The sequence below is a fragment of the Carettochelys insculpta genome, chromosome 2, assembly GCF_033958435.1.
Source record: "Carettochelys insculpta isolate YL-2023 chromosome 2, ASM3395843v1, whole genome shotgun sequence".
NCBI lineage: Eukaryota > Metazoa > Chordata > Testudines > Carettochelyidae > Carettochelys > Carettochelys insculpta.
The window spans coordinates 275,333,098-275,352,806 of record NC_134138.1 but is presented as its reverse complement, the minus strand read 5'-3'; the positions used below and the strand labels follow the sequence as shown (position 1 = coordinate 275,352,806).

General features: G+C 51.9%; 1 protein-coding gene across 1 annotated transcript; it reads left to right on the top strand.

Annotated features, from left to right (window-relative positions):
* Positions 1-3,048: 3,048 nt before the first annotated feature.
* LOC142008963 (cathelicidin-2-like) lies at positions 3,049-19,628 on the top strand. The gene is made up of 4 exons (XM_074986348.1): positions 3,049-3,380; positions 8,450-8,560; positions 15,252-15,338; positions 16,350-19,628. The coding sequence occupies exons 1-4, from the start codon at positions 3,201-3,203 to the stop codon at positions 16,464-16,466; spliced, it is 495 nt and encodes a 164-aa protein (XP_074842449.1). The 5' UTR covers positions 3,049-3,200; the 3' UTR covers positions 16,467-19,628.
* The last annotated feature ends 81 nt before the right edge of the window (positions 19,629-19,709 follow it).

Here is a 19,709-nt window from a genome sequence, read left to right as displayed (position 1 = left end):
GATCACCCAATTGTTTAGGCTTCCAGGGGAACCAGTAATGGGGCTCATCAATGCATTTAAAATTAGAAACACATTTTGTATTTGTAACTTCACATACAAAAGTGATACATGCACCAAAACAGGATGTATCGCTTCAGCAGATTAGAACGCTAGAAGTAGTAGATTACATGAGGTATTTTGTCCAAAGTGTCTCCAAGTTCTATTTATATTCACAACCCGATTTTCATAGGAATTCTCACAGGGGGAACCCACCCTGCAATTGCAGATGGCAATGAACTGAAATTGGGAGAGCTCCTGGGAGAAGCTTCAGCCGCTCTAATTAGTGCAATTAATTCCATCACTCTTGTGAAGTAAGGTGTACTCACCACCTTAGCATCCAGCTGGTTTCCTTAACTGATTCTTGTTCCCACCTTGTCCCTGGAAGTTTTCCAACTGAGTCCATGTTCTTGTAAAAGTGCACTGCTGTATCTTGTCAAGTTCAGTACAGGCATCCTTAACTTCCTGTTCCTCTGACAGCTCCTAGCACAAACCAGTGAGGGACAAACGATAAAATGTCACAGTGAATTCATTAGGCCCTTTTCTTGAGAAGGCTGAGGTGGAAAACGGGGGCCAAATTCACCCTGTAAATCAATAACCTTACCCCAGCTTAGGGCTCCCTACTGTGATACACACACCCCAGTAGGTTCGGGGCAAAATTATGTAAGGGTGGATTTTGCTTATGTCATAATGGGCTACGCAGGCTGAGCTTTAAAGCTGTGGGGGAAATTGTTATATCTAGTTAACCGATGTCAGTGTGTTCAAATGAGAGCACAGAAAGACAGAGAAGCTGATGTAAAGAGCCCTCATTTCCAAACACCATACAAGGTGGGTTCTGCTGCTCAGCAACTCTCCAGTGTAACTGAACTTGGAATTTAGGGTGGATTTTTTTTCAGTTGTATGTTACACTGTGACTAGATCGGTTGGGAACTGTGAAATCCGGACAGATGGCTGAAGACCGTAGTGAGAAGAACTCACGCTATCAGTGACGAGAAAGGTGTAGGGGAATGCGGGCAGCTGGCAGATTTGGAAGGGTGGGGGCGAAATAAGGTCCGTTTACCAATATGCACTAGCTTAGCCTGCTGTCATTCACTGGGCCAGGTGCCTGGAACGAGGCCAGGTGCTGCCCAACCCCCGCCTCAAGAGTTCCCGCTGATATTTTCCATGCACGGGGAGAATAAATGTTATGTGCACTAAGGGATGTGCAGATGTGCACCACCCGATAGAAACACAGGCTGCCTGCCGTGGGTGGCTGAGGACGCCGCTCATCAGCTGGGCGGCACCTGAGTCTCCCCTGAGTGGCTGCCCAAGCACTGCCCCCCTCCAGGAGCGATCTGCGCTTTTGCTCTCGTTGCGCACTTGTAGCAAGAGGCATCACGGATGCCCCCCCAGATGGAAATCTGGAGCTCAGGGTTCCCCCAGATCCGCCCTGTGCACAAGGATGTCCTCGTCCTTTGCAGGCCCAGGAGGAGGAGGAGCCTGGTTCTGTTGTAAAGTGCCCCCTGCGTCTAAAATACAGCCGGAATTGCAGACTCTTGGGCAGTGGCCATTCCAGAGCAAAAAGCTTCTAGGAGAGCATTGGGATGGGGAGGGTAGACAAGGAGCTGCCAGGTGCAGGGTATTGTAGGTGTGACATTGGTAAGACGGTTTAGGCGGTGCTCTGGATGAGCCCTCTCTTTGGATGCCCTGTTTTGGCTTTGAACCGTTTGGTGCAAGTCAAAAAATCACTAGCATGGGTGAGGGGTATCTCAGCTGGCCAGATCCCCAGGCACTGGGGTGTCTTACACTGCCTGGCTCTGTGTGCCAGAGTACTTGGACTAATACCTCACGCCCCTCAGCCCTTCTGGAGCCTGATCCAAAGACAGCTGGTGCCAATTTGCTTTGGAACGCTTGCCTCTGCAATGGCCGCCACAGTCATTAACGAAGGCACTTACTCCCAACAGAGACTGGTGGGCACAATCCCTGTTGTTGGACAGGCACAGCAAGGATATGGGACCTACTCCCAACCCCCAAGCAAGGATGCATCTACACTGCGCTCTGCTTTCGGAAGTGGAATGCAAATGAGCGAGATTGAAAATGCAAACGAAGCATGGATTTACATACCTTGCACCTCATTTGCATATTCTCATGCGATCACGCTTCCGGAAGTAAAAACAGCCGTGTAGATGGGATTCCTTTGAGAACAACCCCTGCTTTTGAAAGAACCTTTCTTACGATTTTGTTTCCGGAAAAAGGGTTCTTTTGCAAACGGCGTTTGTTTTCGAAGGAACCCCACCTACACGGCTGTTCTTGCTTCTGGAAAAGCCTCTTCCTGCAGCGTGACTGTGTGAGAATATGCAAATGAGGCGAGACGCATGTAACTCCATGCTTCATTTGCATTTTCCTTCTGAAAGCGGAATGTCATGTAGATGCAGCCCAACTGAGTCGCAAAACTCCTGGCTCCCAGCCCTGTGATCTACCTACTAACCCACACGACCTCCTCATTAGCTAGTGAAGGTGGTTTTGACTCCATGGGAATGTTCCATGCCATCTTCAGCAGGGTGATGTGCCTTCAAAAATGCCAAATGCTTCTCTCAGCCCCTTAAAGTTTTTTCTCTCAGATCTGAAGGCAAGTTTTGGCAATCTTTCAGCAAGGGCTGAATCTTATACCAACAGAGATGATGCTCTGGTAGACTCCCTCCTCCTCCTCCCACCCAGCAGAACGATCATCTGAATGCTCTGTCTGTGCAGGAAAAACTCCACTCAACCATCTTCGTCACCAATGCCTGTGTGCCATTCTCCTTTGGGCCGGCTAAGAGCTCTCCGAGTGTGGGGGACAAAGAGCCTCACAAATTTTGCTGTATGTCAACAAACCTCGAAGTTCTGGCAAGCAAGCCAGAATGCTTTCCAGCTACATAAATACCCCGTTTCAGTGCTTCTGGGCTGAGCGCCCGAGAAACGTTGGCTGAAATTAGGATTCCGAGAAGTGAGGGTCAGTCCCCTTTTAAATACATTGCCCCAGCCTGAAACCTGGCTCGGGGAGGGTTGTTTTTGAAAGGGATGTGCCTTGTCAAATTGACGCAGCAAGTTCAAGGCCTCTGATGCATGAGCCTTGTTTTCTTTAGCCCTGGAAACAAAGTGCTTCGTCGGCTCATTTCTGGGTGAAGCAGCAGCACCCGGTGGCAATGGTCTTGTTCCTGGTGGCGGTGCTGGTGTCCCTTGGGGCGTCCGTTGCCACCAGCCCCCTTTTGGAGGCTCCGCTGACCCCCCGGGATGTGGCTCGTTCTGCGGTCGAGGCGTACAACCAGGAAATGGGAACACAGGCTGTGTTCAGGCTGCTGAAGCTCAAAAGCTTCCAGAAAACAGTAAGAACACGTTGGTTTTGCATTATTCTTCTCTCCATGGATTTCAGTCCATAGCGCGGGTGGGATGCAGGGTGTGTGCAGCGGGGAATAGAATGACCACATTTTGCCCTATTGGCAAATGCAGGACACCGGCCTCTGGGGATGGGGTGCTGCTGTCCCACGTCAGGGCTCCTCAGCACTGGGGGCTGCTGCCCCATGGTGAGGCACCAGGGATGGGGGCTTTGCAACCTTCTGGCGAGGGGATGCTGAGAATAGGGGCTCCTCGGACTCCTGGCAGGGGTGGGGACAGGGAATGCGGCAGCTCACTGAGGCAGGGGTCCCTGGCAGCAGGGGCTGCCATGCCGGGGAAAGGGGAGCCGCCCTGTGGAGGAGCTTCCCTGCAGCAGGAGCTGCCTCCCCTAACCAAGGGGTGCCAGGGAACGAGGCAGCTGCCCTATGGCAGACCTTGCTGGCAGCAGCGGCTGCCACGTTGGGGTGCTAGGGAACTGGGGAACTACCCGGAGGCCTGTTGCCCTGAGCTGCCAGCTGCTGGGGGGGAGGGATAGCTCAGTGGTTTGTGCATTAGCCTGCTAAACCCAGGGCTGTGAGCTCAATCCTTGATGAGGCCACTTAGGGATTGGGGCAAATAGATGCCAGGGATGGTGCTTGGTCCTGCTAAGAGGGCAAGAGACTGGACTATATGACCTCCCAAGGTCCCTTCCAGTTCTAGGGTATGTATGTGTCCAATTTATAGTCTTGGGGAACAGCAGCCCCTGCAAAATATGGGACAATCTGCCTTGTTGCTTAAAAAAGTCAGGATGCTTGTGAGACAGCTTAAATCAAGGACTGTCCCAAGAAAAACAGGACAGATTGCCCCCCGCCCCCGGGGGTGGGCCCCTTTTAAAGTTCATTTATAATAGCAGGAAGAGTTGCCCCAGCAAGAGAACAGAAGCAGGAATGTAAGTGCTGAAGGTACAGTGAGTGCTACGTAGGGAAGCCTGTAAATCAATCCCCTTATAAATCCACATTTCCTGCTCAGTTCTTCCCAGGGGCAAAGCCTGGCTGCAGGACAGCTCAACTCGTTTAATGGCAGGTGAGGAGCCAGGGTGGGAGGATGCTCGTTTCAGAGTTGCTTTAAGCAGGCTGAAAATGGATTGAATCGAAATGGAGACGAAAACGCATCCACGTGGGTTTGCCTCCATTGATTTCAAAATGCATTTTAAACTGGTGCAACTTTCCTAGGGAGACAAGACCTTAGTAATGCCCCATCTCCTAGCAAGCGCTTCTGCCCTGCTCCTCTACCCCCAGGGGCTTGCACTACGTCGGAGAAGTGGCCTTGTGGTGGTCCTGCTGGGAAGAGCAGCTGTACAGGGTGCTCTGCTGGGCTGGTGGATCAAACGCCCCCATGGGAGCAGCACAACAGGCCGCTCCGGAGCAGCCTCCTGCTGTTCCAAATGGATTTATTTTTCACAGGGACCCCAAACTGGCTTGTAGGAGTCCTAGAGAATTCCAAAGATTCTGGAGCAAGTGGAGTGGGGGGAGTTTAACTCTGGGATGAGGGTGTGCAGGGGAAGGTTGTGCATGGCTGGAAGAGTCAAAAGAAACAGCAGAGGCTGCCCAGAGCTGGGCCAGAAAGAAGCCAGCAGCAAGCAAGGCAGCACCTGGAACCTGAAGGAGGCAGTTGCTGGAAAAGGATAGAATAGCAGATCAGCCAGAGAGCATACAAAGGTATCCACAGTGAAGTGACAGGAATGGAGACGTTACCAGGGTAAGGAACCAGAAAGGAGGGGAGGGAACGCAAGTTCAGGGCAGAAGCCAACCCAGCACATAGAGGAATACATAGCCGCATCTACACGTGCCGGCTATTTCGAAGTAGCTGCGCCAACTTCGAAATAGCGCCCACCACGTCTACACGTGACGAGCGCTATTTCGAAGTTGAAATCAACATAAGGCGGCGAGACGTCGAAGTCACTATCCTCATGAGGAGATGGGAATAGCGCCCTACTTCGAAACTGAATGTCGAAGTAGGGCACGTGTAGCCGATCCGCGTCCCACAACATCAAAATAGTGGGGTCCGCCATGGCGGCCATCAGCTGAGGGGTTGAGAGACGCTCTCTCTCCAGCCCCTGAGGGGCTCTGTGGTCACCGTGTGCAGCAGCCCTTAGCCCAGGGCTTCTGGCTGCTGCTGCGGCAGCAGGGGATCCATGCTGCATGCACAGGGTCTGCAACCAGTTGTCGGCTCTGTGGATCTTGTGCTGTTTAGTGCAAGTGTGTCTGGGAGGGGCCCTTTAAGGGAGCGGCTTGCTGTTGAGTCCGCCCTGTGACCCTGTCTGCAGCTGTTCCTGGCACCCTTATTTCGATGTGGGCTGCTTTGGTGTGTAGACACTCCCCTGCAGCGCCTACTTCGATGTAGTACTGCCCAACGTCAACGTTGAACGTCGACGGCACCAGCCCTGGAGGACGTGTAGATGTTATTCATCGAAATAGCTTATTTTGATGTCGCTACATCGAAATAAGCTATTTCAATGTAGCATTCACATGTAGACGTAGCTCATGTGTAGTACCCAGAGGCACTGAGACCTCATACTAGCATGAATGAAGTCTCTGCTTGACAGCCAGCTGGCCATTAGCTCATGTGGTAGAGCACAGGACTTTAACCTCTATGAGCACAGGTTCAATCCCTGGTGGCTGGAGACCTGGGTCTGTCAGCATTATATGTCTGTAGTCAAGCTGTAACTGTAAATAAAGATTGCACAAGAGGGTGGCTTAGGATATAACTAATCCTCTGAAGAATTTTTCCTCCAAACTCAGGGCTTGCAGGGAAGGGAGACTGCCAGGAGACCACAGACCACTGTGAGTTATGTTCTAGTGCATTGGATTTTTCCAGTTTGAAATCTGTGCATTTCCTAAGTGCTCCTCTTAGCTGTGTCGCCGATGCAAGGCTGGCAGGGGTACGGAGTAAGGAAGAGGAACTTCAGTCCCAGCAGCTGTGGTTCTGAATGCAGTGGGGAGGGAGCAGAACTGTATGGTACGTCTGACTCCCTTACGCACCAACCCAGTTTTACAAATGCATAAACTAAGGCCCTGCTGTGAAATGCTGGGTTTGGCCTGAGCTCAGTGATGGACTGAGCGGCAGGAACCCCGGAGTCCTGAGTGGAAACACAGCTGCTTGGACATGCCACGGGTTTACTTACACTTCACATGTGTTTGCTTTTAGGCCACGTCAGCCTCTACCAGTGTCCCTGGGCACAGCTGCCTGCAGGGGTGAAATCTGTTACGTCCGTCTTGCATGTGACATAGGGGTTATTTTACCAGCAGAACCCCAAATAAATCAACCCCCCAATGCTGGCAGATGGGAGCATTTATATTCCCATGGCGAGTCAGCCCCAGTTTTGGCAGGGCCCTGCGTGAATGAGGAGGCGCCCCATGCCACCTGTTTCTTCCCCCATCTCTTCATACCCACACCAGTCTGCCTGGCCCAGCATGCCTGCCGCCTGCAAGTGCTGGCTGAAGTTTGCCCCTGGCCAGAGGCACAGGCGCCATTTAAACCCTCCAAAGAGGCTTTAGGCAGGAGCCAAGTGGTACATTGCACCAGGCTGAGCACACAGCTCCAGGGTGAATTTCACCTGCTGGGACTGTGGGCTGCTTCTCCCTCGCCACTTCCCCCACTTTCAGTTGCTCTAGGGCACAGGAGGGCAGCCTGTGGCCTGAGGGCCTCAGGCAGCCCATAAACCACAAGAAGTCCTGTGGCATCTTTTAGACTAACAGATATTTTGGAGCATAAGTTTCGTGGGCAAAGACCTGCTTCGTCAGATGCATGAGTGGGGGGTTTCAGAGGAGGATTTAAAGGGCGGGGGGTGTCAGTAAAGGGGAGGGCCAGAGCTGACACGGTCTATTCAGTCAGGGTAGAAATGGCCCAGTATTGGCAGCGAGTGTGGAGTAGTGAACAGCAAGAGAGGAGAAAACCAGTCAGTTAATCCCGGGGGGAGGTTGTGGCCCACAGTCAGATGCTAATGTGGAGGTGTGAACATCAAGAGCAGAGAACCTGGTTTTGTAATCGGCCAACCGCTCCCAGAGTCTGCTTAATCCTTGGTTGATGGAGTCAAGTTTGCAAATGAATTTCAGCTCAGAAATGTCTCTCTCCAGTTTGTTTTTGACATGTTTTTTGCTGTAGGACGGCTACTTTTAAATCTGTTACCGAGCGTCCCAGGAAACTGAAGTGTTCTCCTGCAGGTTTTTGTATGTTACTGTTCCTGATGTCTGATTTAAGTCCGTTTAGTCTTTTACACAGAGCCTGTCCAGTTTGGCCAATGTAAATTGAAGTGTGGCCCACGAGACATTTGGCTTACTCTTGCCCCTGGGCAGGGTTGCCAGGTTCCACCAGTTTCCATCCACAGATTTTTTTTATTCCCCAGGGCACGTGCATGCGGCCCATGCTGATTGCACATGATATTGACTGCCAGAGCCGCGTGCTCTCTCTGCATCCTATCAGAGCGCTATTATGGTTCAGTCGGCACACCCTGCAAATTCTAGATACGCAAGTGCAGTTAGCAAAACTGCCTTATCCCAGGAGACCATGTTGGTTACGACAATCTTGCAGGCCACTGAGTTGGAGAGCCAATCCTTTGGCTCACCTACTAGCCTAGGTTGCCCGTCACTGCTCTAGGGCACCTTGCCCAGGCCATGTCCCAGTGCACACTGTAAGATACTTGGAAGTGCTGGGAAAATTCCCCAAAGCAAAGAGGGAATTCCATTGTCTTGATCCAGTGTGGGAGGAGTCAGGCAGAGCAGTAGATGGGACAGCAGAGATGGCTGGTAAGCAAAGGGAGTAACTGGTGTAGGTTTCAGGCTGACTTGGTAGCATAAAGCCCGCCCTGCCCGAGTGTGCATGGTTAGAAATGCCCCAAGAGGACAGGGCCAAACAGCCACCTGACTGCAGACAGGCTGCACAGACACACTGGCCATTCATCGCCGGGGGGATTGCTGTGCTCCTTGAAAAGCAAGCCACGCCCTTGACGTGGGCAGGTAGGTAGGTGATGCCCGGATATTGCTTTGTGACACCACTGAAAGATTTGTCCTTGTACCTGCAGCAATTTGATTGGGGCAGGCACTTCAGCTTCAACTTCACCATCAAGGAGACCAACTGCCGGAAAAGTGTGGTGAGCTACCGCCTGGAGGACTGCAGATATCGGCCCGATGGGGTAGGTGCGAATTGGTCCCTTTGCACTGTTGAGACATAGCAGCTGCCGTGGGCCCCTCTGGTCCTGTATCTCATCTCTAGCCATTGTCTGTGCCAGCTGATTCAGAGCAAGTTGCAGGAAGTCCCCTAGGGGAAGTTAGGGGATAGCCAGTACCCCAGTGGCGGTTTCCTCTTGACCCCCAGCAGAGAGTAGTTTGAGCCCTGATACATGAGGGTTCACATCCCTTCCAAAACTCTCATTTGTTTTTAATGCTCTCTTTTCAGACAGCCTCATTACCCATATAAATGTCTGATCTCCCTTTTTAATCCTATTCAGCTCTTGGCCTTATTATCCTGTGGCTGGGAGTTCCACAGGCTGTGTGTGTGTGTGTGCGTGTGTGTGTGCGTGCGTGCATGCGTGCGTGCGCGCGCGCGCACGGAAGGAAGGGAGCACTGCCCTGTGCTACTTTCAAAATGTCACTGCAATGCATCCTCGGTGTTTTGTCATGCGGCTGGAGGACAGACCTTCCCAATCACCCCTCTGCACCCTTTCTCTGTACCAGTTATCCCTGTTTTAGTTTGGCAGCATTTGCACAGCTGAGCTGGGTGTTTACACGCACAACGTCACTGTGGTTGTTGCTGTAGCTTGGAAAGCTCTGACGGTGGAGGGAGGCTTCAGCGTAGGCTCAGCCATGGAGTCCCACAACAAACTGCCATTGGCATTATGCGACACCTTGAGTTTTGCTAAACATCTACTAATGAACTCCAGGGCAGCTCACCTGGGTTCAGGTTTCACTGGGCACAGGTCTATTCCAAGCTGTCCAGTGCGCCGCAGGACACAAGGCAGATGAATCTGGGAAAATCGGTGGTTTTCTTGGAGGGGAATTTTAGCAGCTTGAGCAGCATTTGATCCAATCAAAAATTCAGAGTGGAACTCAAGGCTCAGCCCTCTGCAGCTCCGACTTGCCCATGCTTCACATGGTTCTGGTCGTGGTGTGAGGTTTGTGCCCTGCCACGTCCATCATGTCACACCTGATGCACCTCCCAAGCCCTTTCCGGAGATTGGTATGGTGTTTGCACGCCTGTGACTGCAGCTGTTCTGTGTGAAACACCCCAGGAAAGCATCTCGCATGGCCATGTGCTATCTTCATGCCTTGTCAAAACAAGCTCAGAGAGGATGTGAATAAGCCTGGAACTGTCACAAGATTGTGGGCTGGGCTTTAACCCAAGCAGATCAATAGGCCATGGGAACAGCTCAGCCATGAGCCATCACAGGCCCCTGTCCTCAGCTGCATTCACAAGAAGGTCTCATCCTAGGCTTTCCAGTCCTGCTGGTGTTTTAGTTGGCAAGTGAATGTGGAGCTGGTGAGTTTATTTGTACTGTGGTGCTGTCTAGAGGCTCCAATCAAGACTGTGGCCCCAGTGTGTCAGGTGCTGTACATTAAGTAAGTCCCTCCCCACCAAGAGCTTGCCACATGCGTAGCTAAGACAAAGAGAAACTGCCAGGGGTAACAGACACAGGGACGGCACAAACCTGGCCCAAGGTCACCCAGCCAAAGGATGGCAGAAAAGGACCCAGTGCCAATGAAGGAAGGAGGAAATCAGTGACCAGCCCTCTTCAGCCATTGGCTTATGAGCTCCAAGGCTGTCACGTCCAGGGATGTTTTTTGGTGGTCACCAAATCTTTTCCATCCATGTGCAGGATAAAATTGTTATGGGCATTGAGGCACGTGGGAATGCTCACCAGCAGGAGAAATAAAAAAACACCAGCTGGGGCACTCCGCTCACCAGCTGGGCAGCATTGGAAGCTCTCCTGAGCTGTCGCACAAGCGCCCAGCCTAGAGAGGGCACTGGTGATCTGCTCTTGTGAACTCATCCGAATCCACTGGTGCTGCAGAGTTGGGGAGCTGTCCGGCTTTGCTGCACCGTGTGTCCTCATGGCTGAGGCATCTGGGAGCTTCTTCATGCCGGGGGGCAGGATGGGAGGGTGTGTGTGTGTGTGTGTGTGTGTGCGTGCGCGCGCGCGCACCCCCATTAGCCCTCCTGCTCCAAACCCCTCTTTGCCTGGCACCTTTTTTCTGGGCACCTCTCGTTCGTACCCTTTTTGGACACTGTTACATAGCTGGGAGGGTATTCGCTGGCAAAGCTACCTCTGAGTGGTGGACTGTTTAGTACCCTGTACCCAACAGTCAAACCACAGAGGAGAACCAGACTGCTCAGTGCTTTTGAAGAGATCCCAACATCTTGTATTTTCTTGTTAGCGTTATTCTTGTTTTCTTCTTACTGTTTCTCTGGAGTCTGGACGTTGACTATCCCAGGAACTGGAATACACGTAAACCCCATAGGGGAGCACTTCCATCTCCCAGGACATACAATAGCGGACCTTAAAGTAACAATCTGGTTACAGAAGGATTTTACCACTACACCGCAGAGGGAGACATCTGAATTGGAATTCAGTTGCAAGTTGGACATCTTTAACTTGGAGCTTAACCGAGATCTCAATTATCTTATGCATTACAAGGACAATTCCCCCACCTTTGATATTCGCAGGCATGCGATATCCCCCACTCAATTTACTCCTTCCACAGGCCTTATTAATGACAAGTGACTGCCCCGCTTTTTCCTCCCCCCTTCCCTGCTATATTGGCACAAAACCCTGAGCTTGTTCCTCTTGGGTCCTGCACTTCGTGGCAGTTCAGGTGTCCCTTTGCTCTGCCTCCTGTTCTCCCAGGGGCCTGGGTTACGGCATGACCGAGCTGTTCTCATCAGCAGCACAGTCAATGCCACAGTCACTAAGGGAGGAGACCCCTTTAATGTGTTCAGTCTCCTCCTATCCCCTAGGGTTGCCCTGGGGGGGAATGGGTGGTCTGGGGGAAACCTGGACCCCACCCCTAGGTTCCAGCCCAGGTACCTTAAATAGTTGCCACTAGAGAGGGGCTTTCCTCCCAGGTCGCCTGGTGCAGCAGCTGCCTCCCTGGGCCACTTCCACCAGACACTTCCCCCATGCCTTCCTCAGGGGGTTACAGCAAACCCATCTACCTTGGAGCTCTCCTACTGTATTCCTTGCCCCTTCCTCATCCATCACCTTTCTTCCTTCCCGAGGGGAAACCTTTTAAAGGGTTCCAGAGGGCAGGGGACTGGTTTTGATGACTCCCCCGAGGTCCATTCCAGTTCTTTCAGGGCTGTGTGTGTAACTGGCTGCAGATGTTGAATTAGCAGCAGGTGCCAGATTAGTCTGCTGCTGCAGGCTGGTCCCTGATAAGCCTCGGTCCCTCGAAAATGTAAAAAGCACAGACCAAACTGCCCACATTTTTACCCTCCATGAGGCTACTGTAGTCTGCTGCAGGCTGGGATCTATCACAATGTATACGTCCGATCTTCTCATTTGTGCTCTAAAATCTGAAGAAGTGGGTCTTACCCACGAAAGCTCCTGACTTAACAAATAAAATTGTTCGTCTTTAAGGTGCCACAGGGCTGCTGGGGTCTGTGTGTTTGATTTGTTTTTTTGTGACGCTACAGACTAACACAGCTACCCTCTAAGCCTATATACCTGAGCAAGAAACTTGGACCTCAGCAAAAATAATAGCTTGCCTTTGCTGCTCACAAACCTGTAGGGCATGGTCAGAGAATCCTACCCACCACATTACTTAAAACCAGGGTAGTGTTTAAGCTAGATCTTTCAGCCCTGCTCGTGGCTGCAAGAAGACGTTGCTTCACAAAGCTGTATCATTCCCAGATGCAAGGGATTCTAATCCCTGTAAATTTCAGAGGTTAGCCAGGCCCCTGGGCAAGGAAGGGGGTTGTGCTTGTGGAAGGGGCGGGGCCTCAGATGGAAGGGGAGGGGCTGCAGTAGCCAGCCCTTATCCCTGTCTGGAGCACATCACACCATGCCCCTCACCAGTCCTCAGCTGTGCCCAGAGTGCATCACGCTTCCCACCCCCCGCCAGCCTTCAGCGCTTCCTGGAGTGTTCGGTGTGATGCTCCAGCTGTGATTTAAAGGGTCTGGGGCTCTGGATACTGCTGCAGTAGAGGCAGCCAGGAGCCTCAGGCCCTTTTGAATGGCCAGGCCCTGTTGCAACTGCCCCTTTTGTCAGCAGACCCAGCTGTGTTCAGCTGTTTCAGCAAAAAAGTGTCCAACCACATTTGTTAGACCGTAAGGGGCTGCAGGACTCCTCGTTGTTTTTGCTAATTGCTACAGTTATTGCAAGGAGTCAAATCATTTGACTGAGCTTAAAGGTTGGAAAGAAATCAACAATTTGAGCAAGACGGCTCCATCAGCGGCACTCGGAACAGAGCCGGATCCCAGACCCATAGATTTTAATAAACAAGAAAACGGTATCTTCCCATTTGTGGTCAGATTACATTCTTCAGCTGAAATGACCAGCTGCACAGCAACCCTGGAGAACAGGAATTCAGCTCCTGTCGGAAGGGTAGAAGCGTTCCCTCTGTGAAACCGCAGCTTCAGCAGACTAGACGGGCGCTGCCGGCCATGGTGAATCTGGCGCAATAGTGGAATGTGCAGCTCGGAGCTGTATCATCGCGGTGTGGTAACCAAGACTGAGAAGAGCAGAGCTGGGTAACAGTTTTTCAGAAAGAACTTCAGTCGCACAAATTTGAGTCGATTGAAACACTTGGGCTGTTTCTACACATGCCACTTTCTCCGAAAGGGGCATGCTAATAAACATCCCGAAATATGCTAATGAAGTGCATATGTAAATTTCTGATGCCTCATTAACATAAGGGAAGATGCCCTTCTGGACTCCAAATCATGTGATCTCATGCTAATGAGGTACTGGGAATTTACATACATGCCTTATTAGCATATTTTCAGGCTGCTTATTAGCAGAAACAGCCTTCGTGAATTTGTGTTAATTTTTCCAGATTGAGTCAGTCAGGGGAAAAAATGTTTCCAAACTGTCAAAACATATTGTATTTTTCATCCTAAACAACCATTTGGTTTGAAACTCACTTCATTTTTACTAATTAAGGTTATACACGTGTATAGAGATACATGTCTCATAGAGCAGGAAGAGATGCTGGAAGGTCATTCATCCCCTGCCCTCTTGGGAGGGCCAAGCACCCTCCTATTTTTTTTTTGAAATCTATTTGCCCTAGATTGCTAAATGGCCCCCTCTCAAGGACTGAGCTCACAACCCTGGGTTTAGCAGGCCAGTGCTCAAACCATGGAGCTATCCCTTAAAAACAGATCCACAAGCCAGTTAGTCAACACTTTAATGGAATTGGGCATTCTATTAATGACCTAAAGGTATGTGTGTTACTGAAAAAAACTTTCGCACCGTTCTTCAAAGAGAAACAGCCGAGCTGGCTTTGTATTCAAATTCGGCACATTAACATGTGGTTTAAACCAGGATGGGAAATTTCTGAGTCACTATAGGGGCTCGTCTGCATACTTGGCTTTGTCTAATTCTTGATCTTCCCTTTCCCCACCCCTCCACTCTCTGATTTGCTCACCTTGATCATTTTTTTCTAATTTGTCCTCCTTGATTACTGTTTTGGGTTCTCTGTGCCTTAAATATTGACTCTGTTCTGGTCTGGCTATGGTCTGAAGAAGTGGGTCTGTCCCACGAAAGCTCACCTAATAAACTGTTTTGCTAGTCTTTAAAGTGCTACTTGACTGCTTTTTGTTTTGTTCCCTCTTGTGATGGAGTGGCGGGTGCACGTGTGAGACTCACGCTGGATGTGTGTGTGCGTGACAGGCAGAGCAGCTCACAGCCGCGAAGGGTGAGCCCCTGGGCCTGTAACCTAAGCTAGCAGGTAACTCTTCCGACCTGAACAAAAAGGAGGGAGGAGCTGAGCTGGGGTTTGAATCAGAGGCAGCAGTTAGAAGGGGTGAGAGAGAGTTGGAAGGCAGCCAGCCTGTGCTGAGGGGGGAAGCTAGACCCCAGATGGGGCACCCCTCGGGCTCCTCTCCCCAAGATGGGTTGGAATGACGGTCTCTGCCTGCTGTACTGGCACCTCTGAACTGAGCTGTGCCTCTGTTGACTAATACACTTCCCGTTCTACCTGCTGAGTGAGTCACTCCTGCCTGCAGACGGGGTGCAGTGCTTGGGGACCCCTGAGCCCCATCACACCTGTAAATAGAGTTCTTGGGCAGCCACCCAGGAAAGATTCAGGTGCCGCCCAGTGGATTATCGGAGCGCCCACAAGCGGCAGCCCGTGTTTCTATTTGTGGTGCACACCCACATTTGCCTTAGTGCGTATTACAAAATTTATTCTAGCCCTGGATGGAAAAATAAAGGGAACACTAGCTAAACACCCAAACAAAATGCCTCATTTGGCCTGATGCAATTTTTCTGTGATGCTTGTATTTCATATTTTAAAAATAATATTTTTTGCACTAATCCGGGGAAAACCGTTGATTCGGCCACAGAACTGAAAAATGGGTGATCTGCACCGCTCTGGAGATGAGCGTACTGTTTAACAGCCAAGTTTTCTAGTTTGGACATAGTTCTTTACTTAGACTCTGAATCCTGTGCTTTGAGGCTGAAACTGTCCTTTGTGATACGTCCGTCCTGCTCTAGGCATAATGGGGATGACAACGGTATTTAGTGCTGATGTTCTCTGCATGTATAACCGTCCCTGGAGCCTTCTTCTGAGTTGAAAAGGATTGCAGAACTGCACTTCCCTGCAGCTTTGAAACAGGGCTCCTCAGGTACCCTGGCTGAAGTAAATCTCCCTTGCTCCCTCTCCAGGTAATAAAGGATTGTTCAGCTGATGTGTCAGTTCTTGACTTCCTACAAGAGGCACCTCTGACGTCTGTCAAATGCACCCAGCAGCAGGTGAGATGTGAATGGAGCCAGTCACACTCTGCCCTATGGTAATGAAGTTACAGTGAATTGTGTCATCCCTTGACTGTCCCTGCGAAGAGACCGATATAGGCCACCATGGCTACGTCTACACGGACCAAAAACTTCCAAATGGCCATGCTAATGACCAAATTGAAGAATACTAATGAGGTGCTGAAATGAATATTCAGCGCCTCATTAGCATGCCACCCACACCGCGGTTCGCTTGCCTGCGGCTTGTCTACATGGGCATCCTTTAAGAACCCTGCCAACATGGCAATCCCCTTATTTCTATGGCGGCATGCTAATGAGGTGCTGAATATTCATTTCAGCGCCTCATTAGTATTCTTCGATTTGGCCATTAGCATGGCCATTTCGAAGTTTTCTGTAAGTGTAGACATGGCCCATGTGTTTTCCTCAGCTATTGGTTTTCTGATCTCTGGACAGCCCACATGAAAGCTCTTCTTCAAAGATGTGCGGCTACCAGCCGGAGGGGGCTGCGGCAGTCACCATGGTTATGGCTGGTGGTGCTGTGCTCGCTAGGAAGGCCTCAGGCCTGTGTAGAGTTGTGTGCCCCGAGACTGAGGCCCATATTGTTCCCTTGGTCTGTGTAGGCATCAATGGAAGTTTCTTGTGATCTCTGAGGACAGCATCTCTGAGCCCTGTGTGGCTGGATTTTTCCTTCTCCGGTGCAAGAGGGGAGGGAAATGCAGGAACAAGTCTCCCTAGTTTCCTCTGTCCTTTTTTCTGACCACGACGGGTAGGGTTGGGGTTGAGATGAGTGACTCTGTCCAGTCTTCACAGAGGTGGCTGCAGTCCCAGAGGTGACCAGGCCAGGGATAGAACTGGTTTTAATTCAGGGCCCATTCAGGACTGGGCAAGGGTCTGAGAAATTTTTTGCCATTCCACCGAGCAGAGGGCAATCATGAGCAGACTGGGAAGGTGGATTGAAGAGTGGACCTTGTGAGGGGAAACAATGACCCTTGTGATCTCTTTGAATTCCAGTGGGTGAAAAAACCCAACAAGAAGCCGAAACCCAAGGCCCTCACCGTCCCCAAAGTGACTGTCAAGTACTTCCCAGCTTCTTTCTCCACCGCAGCCCTGACGGCTCCGGAAGACTAACGCACTGTCCACCTGACGTCAGCTTCCACGTGTCGCTTTGATGGAGGCTGCCAGGGCCGTCGCAGGGCCTCTTTGCTTTCCTGCCACACCGCCATCAAACTAGAGATCATCTGAGAGCTTTGGGGGTCGTGTTATTCCTGGCTTGTTTCTTGGCTGGCTTTTCTCCTTCGCTTTGGGAGGACAGAGAGGCAGATCTCAAAAGCCGCTTGCAAAGTGAGGGAAATCTTTTCATTTTGATGTTCTTTGCTAAGCCACCACAAGGGATGGAGTGCGTGGTGGAGGTGCCCCTTGCGTGCAGACTTCAGACATGTTATATTCCATCCCTTAGGCCCCTTCTCCTTGCCAGCTTCCCTTCTGCAAACGGCCATTCACAAGGGGCATCCTTTGCTTGGGAGCTGCCAAAGATTTCGGCGTTTTTGGTGCCAGCGTTTTCAGGTGCCACGCCTGCGATGCTTTAGCAGGGCCTGATTTTTCCACAGGTGCTCAGGTTTTGAGGTAGGTGAAACAGAACAGCCCAAGTTTGGCCTGACCTGAATTCTGAGCCTACGTCTAAAGGGGACACGCAGGAGAAGGCTGAGAAGGGATGGGGCTTCATTTCCTAGCCCTGTCATGTGAGGTGCACCAGCGACCCTAAAGGCTGTGCCTCAGTCACCAGGCAAGGACCATGGTGAGGGTCATCTCCACTGAGACCTGCCAACAGGCGGCTGCACCAGGGCCGTGCAGTTCAAAAGGCCCTGGGCTCCTGGCTGCTGCCTCTGCAGTAGGGGTGGCGGCCAGAGTCCCTAGTCCTTAAAATCGCTGTCCAAGCCCTATCCAGCATGCACCAGGGGCGCTAAGGCTGACTGAGCCTCCCCAGCTCCGCCTCCTCCGCCTGAGGCCCCACCCCTTCCAGGAACACAGAGCCCCTCCCCTATGTTGCCCAGGGGCTTGGTAATTCTGCCAGCTTCCCTGCCCCCACTGTTACTGTCAGGACCATCCCAAGGGGGATGTGGGACCTGGGACCACCTCCTGCCATGCCCCCTCCCTGCTTCTGTCCTGCCCCCTTTCCTCTCCCTCTAGTAACCCCAGGAGGAGGATTATCAGGGGGCCTGGCGTGGGGCAGCAGCAGGGGGCTCCTCCTCCCCATCCCACTTCCATCACAGCGGCAGGAGCAGCCCGGCAGCCTGCTCCCCTCCACCCCATCCCTCCACACGCGGCTTCTCTGCAGTGGCAGGATGTGGAGTACCCTGTGGCCCTGGCACTCTGCTTCCTGCTCCAGCGGAGGGACGGAGCACCACGGGCTGGGAGACGGCACAGGGCAGGGTGGAGCAGATAACATCCTGGGCTCTAGCCATAGGCTGGCTGAGATGGCCGTCATGGGACCCTCCAAACACAGCCCCAGCGCGGCCTGAACTGCCCGGTGGATGAGATGGGTCTGGTTACTGGGCAGCTCTTACTGACTTATTGCCTGTGTTATGGGAGCTGGTGCTGTGCTTAGAGCAGGGTGGCCAGCCCGCACCCGTTTGAGCTGCTAGCTGCGGCTCCTCCTCAGAGCTGTGCGCAGGGAGAGCCGTTTGCTGCCCTGCGCACATGCCCCAGTGCTTGGTGGGAGAAGTGGGTTGCGGTGGGTGGTGGCAGTGAGTTGCTGGCATAGAGTGAGAGCTGGAGGGATGGGGATCCTGGCCCTGCTGGAGGGAGAGGGCATTGAGTTAGTGCAGCGAGCTGGGGGCACCTGGCTCTGGGTGAGGGATTAGGTTGGAGCAAGGAACTGGGGGCGCCTGGCTCTGAGGAAGTGGGAGGGCTTTGAGCCACATATTATTTATCTTTTTTTCTCTCTCTCTCCAGATAGAGACAAGTAAATAAGTAATACGTGGCTGTTTGTACTCTCCCCACGTGGCTCTTAGTTCTAACTGGTTGGCCACCCCCGCCTTAAACCCAGCTCCTGGAGTCATGCGATGACACAAGCATCTTGGCTGTTCCTTTTCAATTCCTAAAAGCAAGTTCTGACCCCTTGTGGTGGCAGAGAAAACACTTGAACTCACGGTACCCTGAGGCTGAGAAACCCAAAGGTTCATAAAAGAACTCCAAGGAGAGTAACTTTAAAAGCTGGCTGGAGGCCGACAAACCTGGGTTACCAGCACTAGGGACTGAACCTACAATCAGAGGGTCTAAAGCCCTGCACTCTACCACATGAGCTAAAGGCCAGCTGGCTGTACAGGGGAGACTTCGCTCACCCTACCATAAATGAGGTCTCAGCACCTCTGGTTACTACACTTGTATTTTTTTTAACCTTCATTCACCATTTTTGGGAGCTTTGCCCTATAGTTTGGAACCACTGGGGCTGGCACAAGGGAGCCAGGCACTGGGACAAGCAAGGCAGCATCGGGCAGGGCCTGAGGCTCTGCAGAGAAGGGCCATGCGGCATGGAGATGCTGCGAAGGGAAGGCGGAGAGGACCAGCCAAAGCCAGAGCTGAGCAGAACTTCATTGCCCCTGTTTTCTCCTAGTGCCCCAAGACGCCCCACGGCTGGGGTGGGTTCTCCAGCAGAGCCTTTCCAGCTTTGCTTTGCCCTGAGCCGCCGCCGCCGCCTCCCACTGTCCAACAGCAGAAGCTGTACTGGGGAAAAGGCCTCCGGGCAGATTGACGAGCTCCGTCCAGTCCCACCCCACACCTGGCTGCTATTCTGTCTATGTGCCGAGTTCCCACACGTGGCCCGCGTGGGGTGGCTGATCAGGGCGGAGCCACAGTGTACAGCGCCCCCTAATGCTCCAGTTTGGAACTTTCCATCCCTTGTAACTTTTTCAACAGAACTCAGTTTGATGCTACTTTTAAGCCTGCTTCTATGCAATCTCATGATCTTGCACAGAAAAACGAATGCCTTACCGGCCTCATTCCCTCCCCAGCCTTACCTAAACGCAGTAAATCGCATCCCTTCATCAGACCAGTCATTTCCCCCTCCACCCCCACCACTGAAATCACTGTCAGTACTGAAGAGCCAGGGCACAATTTTCAAAAGCAGCTAAGCCCCATTTTCAAGAGACTTGGGAGTCTGAGCCTTGGTGCCGTGAAACTTAGGCACCTAGACATTGAAAAATTGCCCCCATCTCTGCATGGTCTGATGTAATATATAGCCAAGAGCTGTGCACGTGTTTGTGTTGTAATAAAGAGATCAGCTACACAGTGTGTGTGAGCAATAGTGAACTGTGATGTCATCCTGGTGACTCGCACTCTCACCAACACCCCGTTGGGGATGCTCTTGTGCAT

What these genes read in the sequence shown, in the direction of transcription:
- LOC142008963 (XM_074986348.1), top strand. Translation starts at nt 3,201, where the DNA reads ATGGTCTTGTTCCTGGTGGCGGTGCTGGTGTCCCTTGGGGCGTCCGTT. An exon ending in TCAAAAGCTTCCAGAAAACA is followed by an intron (nt 3,381 to 8,449) that starts GTAAGAACACGT and finishes TTGTACCTGCAG; the next exon opens with CAATTTGATTGGGGCAGGCA. An exon ending in TCAAATGCACCCAGCAGCAG is followed by an intron (nt 15,339 to 16,349) that starts GTGAGATGTGAA and finishes TTTGAATTCCAG; the next exon opens with TGGGTGAAAAAACCCAACAA.